At 41.1% G+C, this 18,877-nt stretch overlaps 1 protein-coding gene across 17 annotated transcripts in view; it reads left to right on the forward strand.

Moving 5' to 3' along the window:
- Window positions 1–18,877, forward strand: part of TENM3 (teneurin transmembrane protein 3) — a 1,268,347-nt gene that overhangs the window by 1,131,701 nt on the left and 117,769 nt on the right. For all 17 annotated transcript variants that reach the window (XM_027077054.2, XM_027077058.2, XM_027077059.2 and 14 more), the window contains one exon: window positions 16,826–17,040. In XM_027077054.2, coding sequence (XP_026932855.1) covers window positions 16,826–17,040 — 215 coding nt within the window. The remainder of the gene's footprint in view (window positions 1–16,825; window positions 17,041–18,877) is intronic.

Below are 18,877 nucleotides of genomic sequence, written 5' to 3' on the forward strand. Positions count from 1 at the left end.
AGCAGATGTCCCAGGATGAGTTAGGTTCCCTGGAGGAAAGCTGAGTCCCCAGCCGGCCAGCTGCCCTGGGAGTTCATACGAATGTTTCCTTTTGGAAAGAAGGCCAGCTCTTGACTCAGACCTTGTCCAAAGTGTGACCTAAACAGTAGTCACCTGTCTTCTTTATTATTTCTTGAATAGTACCCTCTCTACCCCCCCCCCCAAAACCCTAAATTATAAGGAATTCTTATTTCCATTTTTCCAAGTAAAGCTTCTTGGTATGGATCTTTTAAATACTTAAAGACACGGGGCTCAGGGGAGCGCGACGGGACCTGCGTTTGCAAGAAGGGGGAGGTGCCTTAAGATCATGGCTTTTAAGCCTTTGTGATGATCCTCCAGTCTCCATACACCATCGTCCACTATTTCAGTTTTATAAACTATCCAGAGAAATATATCACGTCATCTCTTTAGAAATTCTAGATTACAACCCTTAAGAAATCCTTAGGATTCTGAACAAGGCTCACTGGGCGAATTAACTGTGCTAAATGTAGTGAGACAATTGACTCGTGGTAGCTTCTAAATACAGCACTTTTGTTCATTCAGTCCTCTTTTATTTTTATTTTACAAATATAATTCTAAGGAACAATCGTGGTGCTAAGGTTTCTGTAAACTCCCTGCTTGCTTTTAAGCTCATTTGAACGGGAGTTTCTAAGCGGTATTTAGTATGTAGAAGAAGAATTTCTATCGTATGCCATGATCCTTTACTGATTATTCCTGAGACCGTCTTTGACTCCAGATTTTGGAGATGAGATGTCAGAAGTGTGGGGTCTCAGGCGAAACCGATAGATGTGGACAATGTGAAGGGAGAGGTAAGAATGAGGTTTTTGAGCCTCCAATACCAGTCTCTTTCCAGAAATTAAATTATTCCCCTGGACCAAGGAATTCATTTAGTCTGATGTGCTGGAAACAGTCACCGGGGCCTGTCTTCAGATCCCAGCTCCTTCATTTACGTACTTTGGAGCCTTGAGCAAGTTACTTAACCTCTCTGAGCTTGCTTTCCTCGCATGTGAAGAGGAAATAGTCATGGCCATCTCCTGGCTCACTGACTCCCAACAGTCTGGCAGCCTGGCTCCTTTGCCCATGGCCAACTCTTTCCACACTCATCAACAATTTCTCCAGATCTTCCGACGGTCCTCGGAAGCCCAGCTCTCTCCGCGGATGGACCTTTCCAATCAACAACATACAGAAACCTTCAGAGGAAGTTCTCTCAGTTTCCTGGAAGCAAATCTCCATGCCTATGTGTGTCTGGATCTACACTTCTCACTCTTTTTGCCCCATACTTAAGGCTGATCTTTCCGTGAGTATGCTTGACTCCAGTCCGTATCTTCAAAGTAGCTCCCGTATTGCCACCTTCTAGGCAACATTGGAGACTCTGGAGGTTTTAAAAACAAAAAAATCCTTGACTCTACCTCCCACTCCAGCTCCACCTTATTTTTCTCTTCTCCCTTTACAGCCAACCTTCTTTTTTTTTTTTTTTTTTTAATTTTTTTAATCTTTATGTATTTTTGAGAGAGAGAGAGACAGAGAAAGCGGGGTGGGGAGCCACAGAGAAGGAGACGCAGGATCCAAAGCAGGCTCCGGGCTCTGAGCTGCCAACACAGGGCCCGACGCGGGGCTCGAACTCATGATCAGTGAGTTCATGACCTGAGCCAAAGTCGGGACGCTCAACCATGATCAGTGAGTTCATGACCTGAGCCAAAGTCTGGACGCTCAACCATGATCAGTGAGTTCATGACCTGAGCCAAAGTCGGGACGCTCAACCATGATCAGTGAGTTCATGACCTGAGCCAAAGTCGGGACGCTCAACCATGATCAGTGAGTTCATGACCTGAGCCAAAGTCGGGACGCTCAACCATGATCAGTGAGTTCATGACCTGAGCCAAAGTCGGGACGCTCAACCATGATCAGTGAGTTCATGACCTGAGCCAAAGTCGGGACGCTCAACCATGATCAGTGAGTTCATGACCTGAGCCAAAGTCGGGACGCTCAACCATGATCAGTGAGTTCATGACCTGAGCCAAAGTCGGGACGCTCAACCATGATCAGTGAGTTCATGACCTGAGCCAAAGTCGGGACGCTCAACCGACTGAGCCACCCAGGCGCCCCTACAGCCAGCCCCTCTTGAGTGTAATCTCTCTCTGTTCGTTTCTTCACCATCCGTGAATTCCTTTCTCATGGATGTTCCTACCACCACTTGTCAAAACCGATGTCTTCCTGAGTTAGCCAGTGCAGTGTCTGTATCGTCATTGAATCCTCTTCAGTCGTTACCAGCTCTGAGTTCTTGGTAGCATTTGATAGTTAATCTATCCCTCCGAATTGAAATGCTCTTTTCTCTTAGCTTCTGTGATACCGCATTTACCTTGGCTTTCTTCCTGACTTTTTGGCAATGACTTCTCAGCTTCTTGAGTCGGCTCGCGCGTCTCCGCTGGACCCCTCCACGTTGCTGTTTCTCAGGACTCCGCTCTTTTCAGAGTATAATTCCTCTGGGTTTTCTTGTCCCCTCTCCTGGCTTCGGATGCATGCGATGTGCTTTGCGCTATGTTACGTTCTGTGTGTTCCCAAATCAATATGTGCAGCGTAGATACTTCTCTCTCTTTGAGATCCAGACACCGACTGTGTAAAATCTCTCCAAGTGCCTTTGGAACTTCTCTACCTGCGTGTCTTCCAAGCACCTCAAACTTCACGTGTCTAAAACTGAACCCATTGACTGCTTTGGTCCTCTGTCACTGCCTAACAAGCCACACCAGGAGTCCGTGGCTTAAAAGAACAACTGTTGTCATCTCTCCTGATTCTGCAGATGGGGAAATTCCTGTGTTTGTGCTTGGGTCTTTCGTGCAGTTCCTTTCAGATGTCAGCTGGGGCTGTTTGAAAGCTCCACTGAGCCAGAAGTCCAAGGTGGCTGGCAGTTGGTGCTGTGTGTGAGCTGGAGCTCGGCTGTGGCTGTTGACCAGAGCATCTAAACAGGGCGTTCCATGTGGCTTGGACTTCTCAGAGCATAGCAGCTGGTGCTGAAGGGACGTATCCCAGGAGGGAGCATTCCGAGAAACCAACGCAGACGTTACAAGCCTTCTCACATCCTAAGATATTGGACATCTGCAGATGTCCCTTTCATCACATCCCGTTCATTGGTCCAGAGAGCCAGGATGATCATCCCAGATTCACGGGAAGGAGAATCAAACTCCCCCTTTTATGTGAGGAAGTGGCAGGGATTCATTGCATAAGAGCCTATGGAATGGAAGATGCCGTGGGCGCCATCTTGGAAAACACAATTGCCGTCATCCCTCTTTCCAAATCTGTCTCTCTTCCAGGGCTTTTTGTGTCAGGAGACGGCATCATAATTCACCTAGCTACCTGGGCCGGGAGCTGAAGAAGCAAGCCTTCTTCACCTCCATATTCTGTCACCTCCATATTCAGTCAATCATCTAGTCCTGTCCGCTCCAACCCCACAGTGTCTCTTGGATCCATCATCTCTCACCTAGATTCTAGAGGCCACCTTCAGTCTGAGATGTTACGTCTCCAGTCTTGTCCCACGGTCTTCAGACACAAATTTGAGATAGAAGTACCCTACCTGATCTTCCTCAGTGACTTAGATTCTGGTCGGATGCCTTTAAGTGACTTACAAGGCTTTCCACATTCTGGCTGTTGATCACGCCATACTCTAATATACAAACAGTACTGGAGGAAGATGGAGTATAGGCTCTTAAGCCTACCCCTTCTGGCCTCACATCCTAGTTCTGATCATTAATGGCTTTGTTACATGGGACAAAGTATGTAGCTTCTTTGGCCTTAAGTTTTCTCATCATTGGAACAGTCTTAAGTATTCAGCGGAAATACTGAAAATGGTGTATCGTACATAAAAATGCTTGAAGAATGTTTGTGCCTATCACCATTACTACTTAATGTAGCCTTCTCTGCTAGAGTATGAGGCACAGACCACATCTATCTTCCACTGCCCTGTCCCAAGCTCTCAACACAGTTACAGACATGTAAAAGGTGCTCACTACGTATTTGTCAAATGAACATATGAAAATAGCATGACTAAATGATATAAAGTGCCTAAAGGACCCACCACAGCGCCTTGCAAAGTATACACAAACCAAATGCTGGTAGGGCCTCGTGGTTAAGAACTGAAGCTCTGTGGGGGCACCTGGGTGGCTCAGTGGTCGAGCGTCTGGCCCTTGGTTTCGGCTCAGGTCATGATCTCAACAGTTCGTGGGTTCGAGCCCCGTGTCAGGCTCTGTGCTGACAGCTCAGAGACTGCTTAGGATTCTCTCTCTCCCTCTCTCTCTGCTCCTCCCCCTCTCACTCATGTGCATGTGCTGTCTCTCAAATAAATATTCAAAAAAAAAAAAAAAGAATTGAAGCTGTGTCACTTACTGGGTGGCTTTACATAAATTACCTTCCCTAACCTCCTGTTTCTGCATGGGGTGGCACTGAGGTTTAAATCAGAGAACACACGAAGGATGCCAAGCACTGACTGGAACGTGACGAGCGTTTGATACATGTCAATAATTATTAGTTCACTCTTTTTAATGCAGTTCTAGATTTTGCACTTGTAATTTGTAGCTAAAGTTTTAAGAAGATGCATCTTTAAATCATCATCCAGAGTATTCTCTAAAGCAATAATAGAAATCCTTATTATTAGTTACTTATTATTAACCAACTCCTCCTGGCTTAATATTTTTAGTTATTTGGGTTTTATGAAAGGAATCTATCTTATCCTTAAGATTCCTTTGAATGCACAGTACTGTGCATTTATTTATTGAGCATGTATTATGTGCCATGCACAGAGCAAAGCTCTGAGAACATAGCAATAGGAAAAAAAAGGCACAGTTGTTCTCAGAGCCTGTGAATTGCTAGGCAAGATGGAAGTCAGGCAGGCAATGACAATGAGTTAGCAAATGTATACATAGGGGAAAATAGAGGGCCCTATAGTAGGATATTTCAACATGACCTTTATTTAAAAGGAACAATAAGACAAATGCCAAAATTTAGCATAGAATAGTTTAGGATAACGTAAGACAAAGAAAGGCCGTAAATTTTGGCTAATATAACTCTGGAAAATTACTTTTCCAATCAAACAAAAACTAACAAACAAACAACACATTCCTTTTGCACAAATTTCCAGTTATAAAATAAGTAAGTTATGGAGTCTATCTGCAGCATGGTGATCATGGTTAATAATACTGTAGTGGATATTTGAAAGTTGCGGAGAGAGTAGAGCTTAAAAGTTCTCATCATAAGAAACAAAATTATAACTATGTGAAATGATGGCTGTTAACAAGACTTACTGTGGTGATCACTTCGCAGTTGTATACAACAAAAGTCAAATCATTACATTGTACTTCTGAAACAAATACAATGTGTGATGTCAATTATATCTAAACAAAGGAAATTTCCAACTCCTTTTGTTTGAATACAAATTTAAAAACTGTATGTGTGTGTATGTATATATACATGTACATATAGGATCCATCCTGTTTAAACACTATAATTCAAGTGCTTTTAAATTTCACTTTATTGGTCATCATGCATGAATTTTCTCAACTACTGGACCATTTCAGAGAATTAAAACTTAGAGCAGTTTAAAGATGCCGGTGATCTGAAGCAATGAACTAACAGGGCGGCAGGTGCCTTGAGTTTTACTCAGTATTGTTCATGGTATGTTTGTTGCAATGTGTAATAGTTCCTTCATTAGGTGCTGTATTGATTTCTTTCATTAAACTGTGTTTGCAAGGCAGGTGTGTTTTAATTCGCTTTGCTTGCGAGGTAACGCTCTGTGTCCGCCATGGTAAGTTACGGCGTGTGGTTGTTTATAAAAAGAGATGTTCTCTCCGAGATCTCAAAGTCAGGGTCTGAATCCAAGGTTAGGTCACAGAGTTGGAGGGTGGGCTATCGATTGTCTGTAAATGCCTAACCTTGCTTCCTGACATCTTAATTATTAGTGCTTCTGTGGGACTCCAGATGATATTATCACTTACCCTCCTCAACAATTGACTTAGACTTTTACAGTTGGATTTCTTGTCTGCCTTTCCATTTTAATAATTAAAGGCTCGTTTATTCCCATCATATGCAGGCAGCAGACTCATGATATGTATGGCAAAATATTTAGTCTTGCGCATCTTTGGGTGGTTTTTCTGATGTCACAAAATAATGTTGAGATACCAAGCCTCCTAACTACCAGTATGATTTCAGTATTCCATTTGATCCTTGTAACATCTAGGGTTACTTATACAGTATCTGAGACCTCAAGGCATTGCTAATGCGTTATCTGAAAAAATGCCATCTACCGATGTGTTTGCCTCTAAACCATGCCTCACCCAAGAGGGCAAGGAGTAACAATGGCTTTGGGGACATGGCCTCTTTCTGTTTTCACACTCTGACAACCATATTTTAAGACGTGGACTGTTGGGACACATAGTTACTGATGAAAGGGAAAATCACAGTTAGTAGGTAAAAAGACTCCTAGTGGCTCCCACATTCAGGCCCAACAGGATACGTTGGGGAAAAAAAACCTTCAAGATGATACCCTATTGTGTTTGAAGACACGGTACACCTCCCTCTTACTGTGAAGGCTTTAATTGGTTTGATTCCTAACCTACAAGCTTTGAGTTTAGAATAACTCCAGGGCACTCGGTGGCCCTGTCTATTTTTTCCTCCATTCTTCCTCCTTTATTCTCTTAGTAAAACCTACAAACAACCTTACTGATTCCTATGATCATTCCCAGGTTCAGGCTCCGGGGGCTTAAGGATAGAGTGATCTCAGTAAGGGAGGAGAGAGCACGCCAGAACTGGCCCTCCTTTTATTTCGTCTGAAGCCAAAATTTTCTGGAATTCAGGACATGATGAAAGACATCTGTGTCCAGGCTTTTATCTGAGCGGAATGATGAGCTTCAGAGGAAAAGGTTGTTCAAGTATTTACAAGTTTATCAAGCCGTGTCAATGGCTCGCTGACTCCCAGGTGTGTTTCCGATCAATAAAGAGCATTTGGAAACGCTAACAGGAATGACCACACTTGACTTGGCCAAATTAGAGACCGGCCGGGACTTGAAAAGCGGTAGTGCAGAATTTAAACAGACAAAGCCCCTTCACAAAACTATGGTCCCCTGACATTCAAACTAGAGGCTTTAGCAGGAATGTCATACGAAGCTGCCAGTTCAGGGGATTTAAGCAGAAGAAAGTCAGCGATGTCCTTGTATCTCTACATCACTGGTGATAATGAGAGGTCAGGTCTCCATCTACCTTTTAGAAAAGACACATTCGAAGACTTTAATTCAAAATAAATTCATTCTAAATGGTGTCATAATTGGAAGCAAACAGAAGCGGATGGCCACTTTAGACTGAGATTCATGTTTCATAGGAAAAGCTAAAATAGATGCGTGACCTTCAAACTGTTTCGTTCTTGTGCCTTAAAACAAATTACAAATACAAATTTTAATTAAATCTTATTTCCTACCACCATCATGTTCATACATGTTTTTAAAAAGCCTGTTTCCTTTTATACCAAACTACATTTATAATTATTAGCTGTACACATTGGACTGAAATCAACCTAATTATTATAAAAATGCTAAACATTTTTATAATTATTAAATATAAAACGAAAATGTATCAAAAATACCTCTCTGAATGAGATGACTGGGGACTTTTCCAAATAATTCATGTACTCACGGATGGATATTAATGTTTATTTGTTTTTGAGACAGAGAGAGAGAGAGAGACAGAGTGTGAGTGGGGGAAGGGCAGAGAGAGAGGGAGACCCAGAATCCGAAGCAGGCTCCAGGCTCTGAGCTGTCAGCACAGAGCCCGATGTGGGGCTCAAACTCACAAACCGAGAGATCATGACCTGAGCTGAAGTCGGACACTTAACCGACTGAGCCACCCAGGTGCCCCCATGGATGGATATTAATTATTACAAAGCCAGGCAAGATTCAGGATCAATTTTATTCCTGTTTTTCTTTTTTTATGAATATAAACATAAGAAATCTTAACCACAAAATAAGCAGATGGGAAGGAAAGGATTTTTTAGAGTGATTTCAACTATTTGAAATCCTTATTATTCGTATGTCAAGAATTTGTGACCTACTCCTTTTTTTTATGTTTTTATTTATTTCTTTTGAGAGAGAACTGGGGAGGGGCAGAAAGAGGGAGAGGGAGAGAGAGAGAGAGAGAGAGAGAGAGACAGGCTCCACACTGTCAGTGCAGAGCATCTGGGCTCAATCCCAGGAACCATGAGATCATGACCTTAGCCTAAATCAAGAGTCGGACGCTCAACTGACTGAGCCACCCAGGTGCCCCTGTGATCTATTTCTAAAATGTGTGTTTAGCGGTCTACAAGCTGTTGGTTGCATCCCATTTCTTCTTCAGTTTCATTGGAAGCACGGAACTGAGAGCCACCTGCTTTCACACATATTTGTTACCAAGTTTTCCGAACCACCCATTTGTCAGCCTCTGTGCAGTATACCCCCCAAAAAGAAAGCAAAACACTACTAATCACACCCGTTACTCTTTTACTCTGTGGCTTTGTTTAATCTGGTATGTGCAGAATGGGGTGGAAGATGGACCTTGTGTTCATCTTAGTTCATCTTTGTTATTGCGATATTTTTTAATGCTTTTGTTGTATCATATGCTTTAAATGTCTCTAACTAGCTCATTTAACTTACGGGAAATGCTATATAATTTACTGGCAGAGATACTACTCATTAAGATCAAACTCTGTCAGAAAAAGTCTGACTTATTGTTTCAGTTCAAATAAATTAATATCCACGTTGTCACAGTCCTCACAATTCTGAACTCCTACTCGAGGGAGATAGTAGAGAGACAGATAAAGCACAAATCCTTGCCATGAGTTTGGCAATTGGACTGAATAAGGCATCACTGCCTTAATTATTTCTTACCTCACTGATGTTCTCTTGGCAGTCAAAAAACTCTACTGGCAAGGAAGAGCATCCTTTGCCAATGGTTGGGATGAATGATAAGGTCATTGCACAAAAAGGTTCTCCCTCCTTCTTGATCTATCAGATTTCAAAACCTACCAACAGCCTTAAATATTCCAATTCTTAATGCCACACTTTGTCCTTGATAGAAATATATGCAAGACAAGGAAAGACACTAAAGCCCTACCTTGGGTTTGTGGTCTCTTGAATAAAGGAGGCTTCATCAACAAGAATGCTTTCAATTTTGCCTTTGTTTGGCACACTGGAAGCTTTATGCTGAAGACAGTGCGTCATAGTAAGATACTGAGTATGTGAAAGGTCCCTTCTGTTGTAAAGCGAGTCTACATCCGGGAATTGTTGAGGTTCTAGAAATGAATTCCCTTAAAACAGACTACTCCTTTCCTCACTGAAAAGTCTTCATGAAAAAAAGAAAAGGAGGAGGGAGGGAGGGAGGGAGGGAGGGAGGGGAGGGAGGGAGGAACGAAGACAGGGAGGGAGGGAGGGAGGAAGGAAGGTCTTCATGTAATCTTCCTACCTAGGGATATGACTACTCTTACTTGAAGACTCCTGGACTAAATGACCTCCATGGGCACTTGAACTCTGAGATGCTATGATGTTATGATTACTCGGGCTTTTTCATTACAGGGAGACAAGAAAACGATGATCTCAAGTACTACTGTCCCCCTCCCTTCAAGCCTATTCAGTGAACCTTGGTTTTTAGTTTTACAAATGAAAGAACCTTCTTTCTGAAAAAGAGCCACCTGTTAAATTGGGTGGGACTGATAAGTAATCACAACACTTAGTGACACAACAGTACCCACACCTATCATTTCTATAAGAAAAATCCTAACCCCTCGAAATCAGTATACGGAGAAAGCAACAAAGCAAAACCTAAAACCCCAGAAGTCATCACTTGATTACTGTTTCCAAAGCTAATGCTTTTGGGCCAAGATGATGGTTTGGAAAGCAATTCTGATTCGTACCATCTTAAGTTACCAGTATTGAAAGCACAGGTATGTTATTAAAGTGACCAAAAAAACATGTATAGCAGCAATTCATAGGATCAACACCACTGAGTAGATTCAATCACATAAACCTCAGAGAATAACAATAGAACTTGTTAATAACAGTAAATTATAACAATAGCCTTAGTGATGTATGAATTTGATGAACGTGTCCACATATGAGCTATTTCCATAAATATGACATGTGTGCAAACCAGTCTTCACGGGAAGAAGGGACTACTACTTTTCTCAGTATTTAAAAATAGTTTCACGTGTAAGTCAACCAAAAGACAAAAAACCTAGTAGGAATTTAGTATAAATTATAACACGATGAATATCACATTAGAGTATCTATGTCAGTTTTTATGGAGCGCCTGGATGGTTCAGTTGGTTGAGTGTCTGACTTTGGCTCAGGTCATGATCTCATGGTCCATGAGTTCGAGCCCTGCATCAGGGGTTGACAGCTCAGAGCCTGCAGCCTGCTTCAGATTCTGTGCCTCCCTCTCTCGCTGCCTCTCTTTCTCTCTCTCAAAAATAAATAAACATTAAAAAAAGATTTTTAAGGGTATCTATGGCAGTTTTTATGTAATAAGAACTGGTCATTTCTTCCCAATAAAAATAAGTATTCAAAAAAGCCTATAACTTTATATCCTAAAATTGAAAGCTAAGCAGATTCTCTAGCGTGGTTCAGTGGGTTACCACACCTGATTTTATATGAAATAGATCCAAAACTTCGTAATTTAAAATAATATTTTTTTAATAAAACAAAGATTTCACTGCTGACTATGTAAAACACATAGTTTTGGAATTCTGCACTCCTCAGTGTGAGTCTTTATCACTCACTTTGGGCAGGTAATTCACTTCTTTGAGACTTAGTTTCTTCATCTCAAAATAATACTGACTTCAGGGAGTCGTGTTTTTTTTTTGTTTGTTTGTTTTTTTGTTTTGTTTTGTTTTTTTAGTTCCAAACAGATAGTATAGGTGAAACTGCCTGACAGATCATGGGCCCTCAGTAAAAATTCCATTTCTCTCTCCACCCTCCTTCATCTTTTCATTAAAAGCTAATTTATGACATAGGGGCACCTGGGTGGCTCAGTTGGATAAGCGCCCAGCTTCGGCTCAGGTCACGATCTCACGATTCATAGGTTCGAGCCCCGTGTAGAGCTGACGGCTCAGAGCCTGAAGCCTGCTTCGGATTCTCTGTCTCCTTCTCTTTCCCCCTCCTCCACTCACACTCTGTCTCTCAAAAATAAATAAACATTAAAAATTTTTAAAAAGCTAATTTGTCACATATGTAGGTATTTCCAGTATTGAAAAATTTCTATGAATAAATAGGTCTTGGTTAAAGGAAGCAAACATAATCTTGGATTATAGTAGGATTACCATCGTGGTAGGATTCTATTCTTTTGTCTTTGTGTTTAGCTATATGTTCTAATTTTGCTAAAAATGAATACATATTACTATCATAAAATAAATATTTAGTATTTCAGTGAATGATGTGGTTTATACTCTGAGTCGATACATAAGAAATTAGCGAGGATTACTATAACCCAATTTTTGGGTTTTATTCCCTAGAGCGTATTATATTACTAAATTAAAGAAAAATAGATCTGGTAGCTGAAATGTTAACAACTGCCATGGTTATGGGCATCGGGGGGAAAAAGAGAAGTGGGATTGTAAGTAATGACTTGTTAAGCTGTTCGTACAGCCCTCTCCTGAGTCACGCCTAGGTTACCGCAGCTGTATCCTAACGTGTCTCCCAAGTCCAGGCTTCCCACTGTGGTCCCACTACAGTAGTCACTCCCCACCCTTACCTGCAGAATATGTGTTCCAGGACCCCCAGTGGATGCCCGACACCACAGATAGTACGGAACCTTCTTTATATGGTATTTTTTCCTATACGTACATATCTCTGATGAAGTTAAATTTATAAATTAGGCCCAGTAAGAGATTAACAAGAATAACTAACCATAAAATAGAACAATTACTACTACAATATATTGCAATAAAAGTTATGTGAATGTGGTCTCTGTCTCAAAATATCTTATTGCCCTGTACCCACCCTTCTCTTTGTCATAACGTGGGGTGATAACAGGCCTACGTGATGGGATGAATGGGGTGAGTGACGTAGGCATTGTGTGAGATAGCGTTAGGCTATTTACCTTCTGAAGATAGGTCGGGAGGACGATCATCTGCCTTCAGACCACACTTGATGGCCGCAGGTACCTGAAACAGTGGAAGGTGAAACCAGGGATAAAGGGGACTACTGTATGCACTTTCACGTCCTTGAACATGACTTCACGTCAGCTTTAGCCCAATCAGAACCTTTTAGCCAGTGGTCTCCCTTTAGCTATAGGTGTCCTTTGCAAATGATGGTACATGTGTCATTGAGTAGGATGTGATCAGCCAACTAGAAGATAGTCACAGCATTTACTAGTAATCTACTCAAACTTGACATTTATCTCTAAGTGTGAATTTATTGTGAATTTCTCTAGACCCCAATGGGCATAACTTGGATATCTGTCATACTCATCTGTGATCACAAAACACATTCCTTAGTAATCTAGAATTCTGTTTCTCCTTATTATAAACACACACACACACACACACACACACACACATGCATACGTATACACATACATACAACATAGGAAAAATAAGTGCTTTTATGGCATGGAAATACAAATTAGCCATATTAAGGCTACTTCAAGTATCTATTTTTTTAGAGTTTTTATGTAAATTTCCAGTTAGTTAACCAGGAAACAGATGCTGGCGAGGTTGTGGAGAAATGGAATCCTCTTGCACTGCTGGTGGGAATGCAAACTGGTGCAGCCACTCTCGAAAACAGTGTGGAGGTTCCTCAAAAAATGAAAAATAGAACTACCCTACGACCCAACAATAGCACTGCTAGGAATTGACCCAAGGGATACAGGAGTGCTGATGCATAGGGGCACTTGTACCCCAACGTTTATAGCAGCACTTTCAACAATAGCCAAATTATGGAAAGAGCCTAAATGTCCATCCACTGATGAGTGGATAAAGAAGATGTGGTTTATATATCCAACGGAATACTACTTGGCAATGAGAGAGAATGAAATCCTGCCATTTGCAACAATGTGGATGGAACTGGAGGGTATTATGCTAAGTGAAATAAGTCAGTCAGAGAGAGACGGGTATCCTATGTTTTCCCTCATATGAGGAACTTGAGAAACTTAACAGAAGGCCATAAGGGAAGGGAAGGGGAAAAAAATAGTTACAAACAGAGAGGGAGGGAGCATAAGAGACTCTTACATACAGAGAACAAACTGAAGTTTCATGGCGGAAGGGGAAAATGAGTGATGGACATTGAGGAGGGCACTTGTTGGGATGAGCACTGGGTGTTCTACGTAAGCGATGAATCACAGGAATCTACCCCCAAAATCAAGAGCACATTGTAGCCACTGTATGTTAGCCAACTTGACAATAAGTTATATATTACAAATAATAATAGTTTAAAAAATAAATTCTAGGGGCGCCTGGGTGGCTCAGTCGGTTGAGTGTCCGACTTCAGCTCAGGTCACGATCTCGCGGTCCGTGAGTTCGAGCCCCGTGTCGGGCTCTGGGCTGATGGCTCAGAGCCTGGAGGCTGCTTCCGATTCTGTGTCTCCCTCTCTCTCCGCCCCCTCCCCCGTTCATGCTCTGTCTCTCTCTGTCTCAAAATAAATAAATAAATGTAAAAAAAATTTTTGTAAATAAAAAAAATAAATAAATAAAAAATAAATTCTAGTTAGTTAACATACAGTGTTATATTAGTTTCAGGTGTCCACGATAGTGATTTGACACTTTTGTACAATACCCAATATTTATCACAAGTGATGGGGATTAACCCCATCACCTACTTCCCCCGTGCCCCTACCCCCCTCCCTTCTAGTAACCATCAGTGTGTTCTCTATAGTTAGGAATCTGTTTCTTGGTTTGCCTCTCTCTGTCTTTTTTACCCTTTGCTCATCTGTTTTGTTGCTTAAATTCCACATACGAGTGAAATCACACAGTATTTGTCTTCCTCTGACTGACTTATTCTGCTTAGCATTATACTCTCTAGCTCCATCCACTTTGTTGCAAATGGCAAGGTTTCATTCTTTTTATGGCTGAGTAATATTTCATTGTAATAGATATAGATATAGACATAGATATAGATATAGATATATAGATACACACACACACACACACACATACGGTGTCTTCTTTACCCCTGCACCAATCGGTAGATACTTGGACCGCTTCCGTATCTTGACTATTACAAATAATGCTGTGAACGTAGGGGTGCATGTATCCCTTTGAATTGCTGTTTTTATATTCTTTGGGTAAATGCACTGTTTTATGTTCTTTGGGTAGTGTGATTGATGGATCGTAGGGTAGTTCTATTTTTAACTTCGTGAGGAACCTCCATACGGTTTTCCAGAGTGGCTGCACCAGTTTGCATTCCCACCAACAGTGCAAGAGGGTTTCTTTGTCTCCACATCCTCACTAACATCTGTTGTTTCTCGTGTTGTTGATTTTAGCCATTCTGACAGGTGTAAGGTGGTATTTCATCATAGTTTTGATTTGCGTTTCCCTGATGGTGAGCAACGTTGAGCATCTTTTCATGTGTCTGTTGGCCATCTGGATGTCTTCTTGGAGAACTGTCTGTTCATGTTAGGGACCAGACTCTTTAAGCTGGCATTCAGGGCCTTCCAGAAACTGATCTCATCCTCCCTTTCTAGCCCTACCTTCCATTACTCTCGTGACAAACCCGTTACTGTCTTTCATTCATTCGATGCACACTGAGAGCCAAATGCTTCATATACATGAGCTCTGTGATTGCATTATTACCATTCCCGTTTTACAGATGAAGTTTAGAACTAGAGATTTCATCTCTTCTTGACAATCACAGAACCAGTTACTGACAGAGTCAGGATTCAAACCCAGTTCAACTGAATCCAAAGCCAGTCTTCTTAACTCCTTTCCTAGCCACACAGATCTCTCTGCTCACCATCACTATGACATATGTCCAGTTTCACTTTCATGTTTTTAATTGTAATGTTGACTCCAGCTCAAAAACCTTATCCTCCCTGTCCTTCAGAGTTTACCTCAGAACTTTGAACCCTTCTGTGAAATCTTTCAACCACCAGCCTACGATTGATCTCACCTTCCTCTGACCCTTAACCATATGTGGCTTTAGATTGTCATTTAATTCACCAGGTTGAAGGGGTTGTCCTCCCAAACACGTAATTAGTTGCCTGATGGCAGAAGCCATGGAAGGCCGAGTAGATAAGTAAGTAATGTCTACAATTCTACTCTTTGGTTGATATTTGTTTCTATTGCCTACAATTCTATGTCCCTTAGTAAATGCTCAAAAATGGTCTCAGTGTTAAACTGATAACTTCTCATAGAGAGAAGACTCACTCCTCCTGTCATTAGAGTAAGATAGTTCACAACACTGTAATTTGAAATTAAACCCTCTAAATTCTGAATGGCCAACTTCTCTGGAGGCTACTGTGTAATAGATATTATGTAATACCTGAATTCATATTCAGAATAATATTTTTTAAGAGAAAAAAATTATAGGAAGCCAACTTGGTCACTTTGAAAAGTTTGAATTAATAGAGGAAGGATAATTTTCCAGTTTCATTCCGTTCCTTAGCCTTCACGGACCTTTTTTGAATAAGAGACAATGTGGTTTTATTTCTCTTTAAGGTAAATTTGTAAAACCTGCTCTATCATCCTTTCAGGATAACTGAGAAAGAACGTTAGCAAAGAGGGAAGGAGGGGAAAACCATACCAAAAACTCTGAGTCTTGGATCTGTTTCCTAAAACCAGGAGGCGGCAGAGACTCAGGGAGCAGAGTTTTTATTCCTACAGGTTGAGGGTCATTGATAGGGGCAATTCAAGTATGGCTGGTGAGGCCGCAAATGAATTTGAGATGAGGGTCAAAAGAGAGCAAGCTTGCGGCAGCCTTCTCCAGTATCTTTGTGAGAATTTAAGCTTACTCCTCCCTCCCTCCACCACATAATCCCCTACCGCACATCTACCTCCCTTCCAGCATCTGAATCTTTATTCATTCTGTTTAGTTCAGAGGGAACTACCTGAATCCGTGCCATTGATTGGTTTTGTTGTTTGCTTAAGGATTGATTTGGAAATCTACATAATCCATTCTGCCTTAATTTACACTTGCAGTGTTATGGTACGTTTAGAAGGACTGATTACTAACAGACTTAATCTCTCCCAAGAAATAACAAGACATATATTTGTACGATAATCATGTTTCAAGTGATCAGGAAAGACCGTAGGTGCAAAAAGAGTTTCAACAGTAGACATACCTTGGGGGAGGGGGAGGCAAAGGATTTTGACTTCAGTATTTCTTTTTTTTTTTTTTTAATGTTTATTTATTTTTGAGACAAAGACAGAGCGTGAACAGGGGAGGGGCAGAGAGAGAGGGAGACACAGAATCTGAAACAGGCTCCAGGCTCTGAGCTGTCAGCACAGAGCCCGGCGCCGGGCTTGAACCCAGGAACCGTGAGATCATGACCTGAGCTGAAGTCGGACGCTTAACCTACTGAGCCACCCAGGCGCCCCTTAAATATTTCTTTAAGAATATGCTAAATCAGAATTCATTGAACAGCAGTAGCTAACAAAAAAGCTTTTAAAGTGAAAAGTATGTTAGAGCATTTCATTTATCAGAAGATAAAATGCCTCAGCATTTATTGAAAAGAACTTTTTGAAAGGAAAGCTGTTTTGTCGTTCGAGGGTTTTTTTGGTGGGGGGTGGGGGGGGTCCGTTGTTGTTTTTTAATTTTTCATTGTTTTTCCATGGATCTCTTCCATGCAGGAAAATTAGGTGGATTTACACAAGAAAATAACACCATAGATTCTGGAGAACTTGATATTGGCCGAAGGGCAATTCAAGAGGTTCCTCCTGGGATTTTCTGGAGATCACAGCTCTTTATTGATCAGCCACAGTTTCTGAAATTCAATATCTCTCTTCAGAAGGATGCATTGATTGGAGTATATGGCCGAAAAGGCTTACCACCTTCCCATACTCAGGTAAAAGTGGGCTTTGTTGTCAATAAGATAGAAACTGCTAGTTTGCATTTTTAAAGTTATTCTGTTTCTTGAGTTCAGTTGTTTAACTGTTGGACCTCTTTCGTATTGATCGTTTACGGTGAAAAGAATTTTGAACGTAGGTTACACTTATCGTGAGGTTTTCGAATAAGTAGGAAAAACAGCATTTTCTTCCTGACTTGTGCTAATCATTATTGACCAACTGAAATGTTCTAAAATTTATGAGTAGCCAAATGAAAATATTGAACATCATCTGAGCACCTAGGAAAACCTCATGGATTTTCCGAGTGTTTTACGAAGATTCTGTGGGAATTTCAGACAGTCTTATTCCTTTCATGTAATAGATGCATAGTATTTTCATCTCAAACGTGGCGTTCACGCTGTTGGAAATATATTGTATTTTTTCTGCTTAATGCCAGCTTTACTGTTAGTAAAGAAATTATGGAAACAAAAACATAAATATGAGTGAACTTGGTCGACTCAAGCCATGATTCCTCAAATAAAGAGGAGAAAGAGCTTTCACAGATAACCAAGGGCGATCACCTTAGTGTGGCACTCGAAACAATTCAAATATTCTTCAACCATACGTCGATTGAATGACTTTAGAGGCAGTTCGTTTGCATGAAAATTACCTTACAGGTAGAGACAGCTGCTAGCAATAACTCTACAGGCCTTTTCATAATCTGATCCTGGGTCAGGGTATGTAATTTGGAAATTGTGGTTTAAAAGAGGTCCCATTATGTCCAAGAGAAATTATTTAAATTACCCACCGTAAGTTTGGAGCTCAGACTTTTCCCACCATCAACTAGTACATCAGTCCAAAAATGTGATAGATGGTTAATGAACATTGACGGTTGGGTGAGCCTAAAAGTTTCACACTTGATAATCAGTTTATTTACCCATAGAACTGCATGCAGATTTTCATTTGAGTTATAAACTGAGGACTGGAGGGTTTTCATGTCTGCTTTATAGTATGTAATTCTGTGAGACATGCTTTTTCTATACCCTAGGGATTGTAAAGAAAAATTGATCAAATACTAATAAAAGAATCATGTCTTTAAAGAAAGATGAGTAAGGGAGAGAGAGCCTGGGTGGCTCAGTCGGTTAAGGGTCCAACTCTTGGTTTCAGCTCAGGTCATGACCTCACAGTTTGTGGGTTCGAGCCCCACATCAGACTCTCTGCTGTCAGTGCTGAGCCTGCTTGGGATTCCCTATCCCCTCTCTCTCCCCATCTCCCGTTCACGTGCACCCTCTCTCTCAAAAACAAATAAACATTTTTTTAATGTTTTTGATAAAATAATCTATAAAGATTTAAAAAAAGAAAGATGAGTCAGAAACTTTGAACCATGCTTTCTCTTATGTCATTGTGGATCAGGGAAAGTTTCATATACATATATAAATGATATAGCTGTGAAATTTTTGAATATCATGCTTTGGTATATCATTTTTCTGATCATGGTTTTCATGTCTATATTATTAAAATAGACTTAAAAATTTTTTTTAATGTTTTATTTATTCTTGAGAGAGAGAGAGACAGAGCATGAGTGGGGGAGAGGCAGAGTGAGAGGGAGACACAGAATCAGAAGCAGGCTCCAGGCTCTGAGCTGTCAGCACAGAGTCTGATGCGGGGCTCCAACTCAGGAACCGTGAGATCATGACCTGAGCTGAAGTCGGATGCTCAGCCAACTAAGCCACCCAGGCACCCCTAAAATAAATGCCTTTAATCCTTGCACATTGAATACTTCTCAGTGTGTACTAGTGTCCTATTTAAATTTTTTAATCTTTATTTTTGAGAGAGAGAGAGACAGAGAGAGAGTGC

Source organism: Acinonyx jubatus, chromosome B1 (genome assembly GCF_027475565.1).
Source record: "Acinonyx jubatus isolate Ajub_Pintada_27869175 chromosome B1, VMU_Ajub_asm_v1.0, whole genome shotgun sequence".
NCBI classification, from domain to species: domain Eukaryota; kingdom Metazoa; phylum Chordata; class Mammalia; order Carnivora; family Felidae; genus Acinonyx; species Acinonyx jubatus.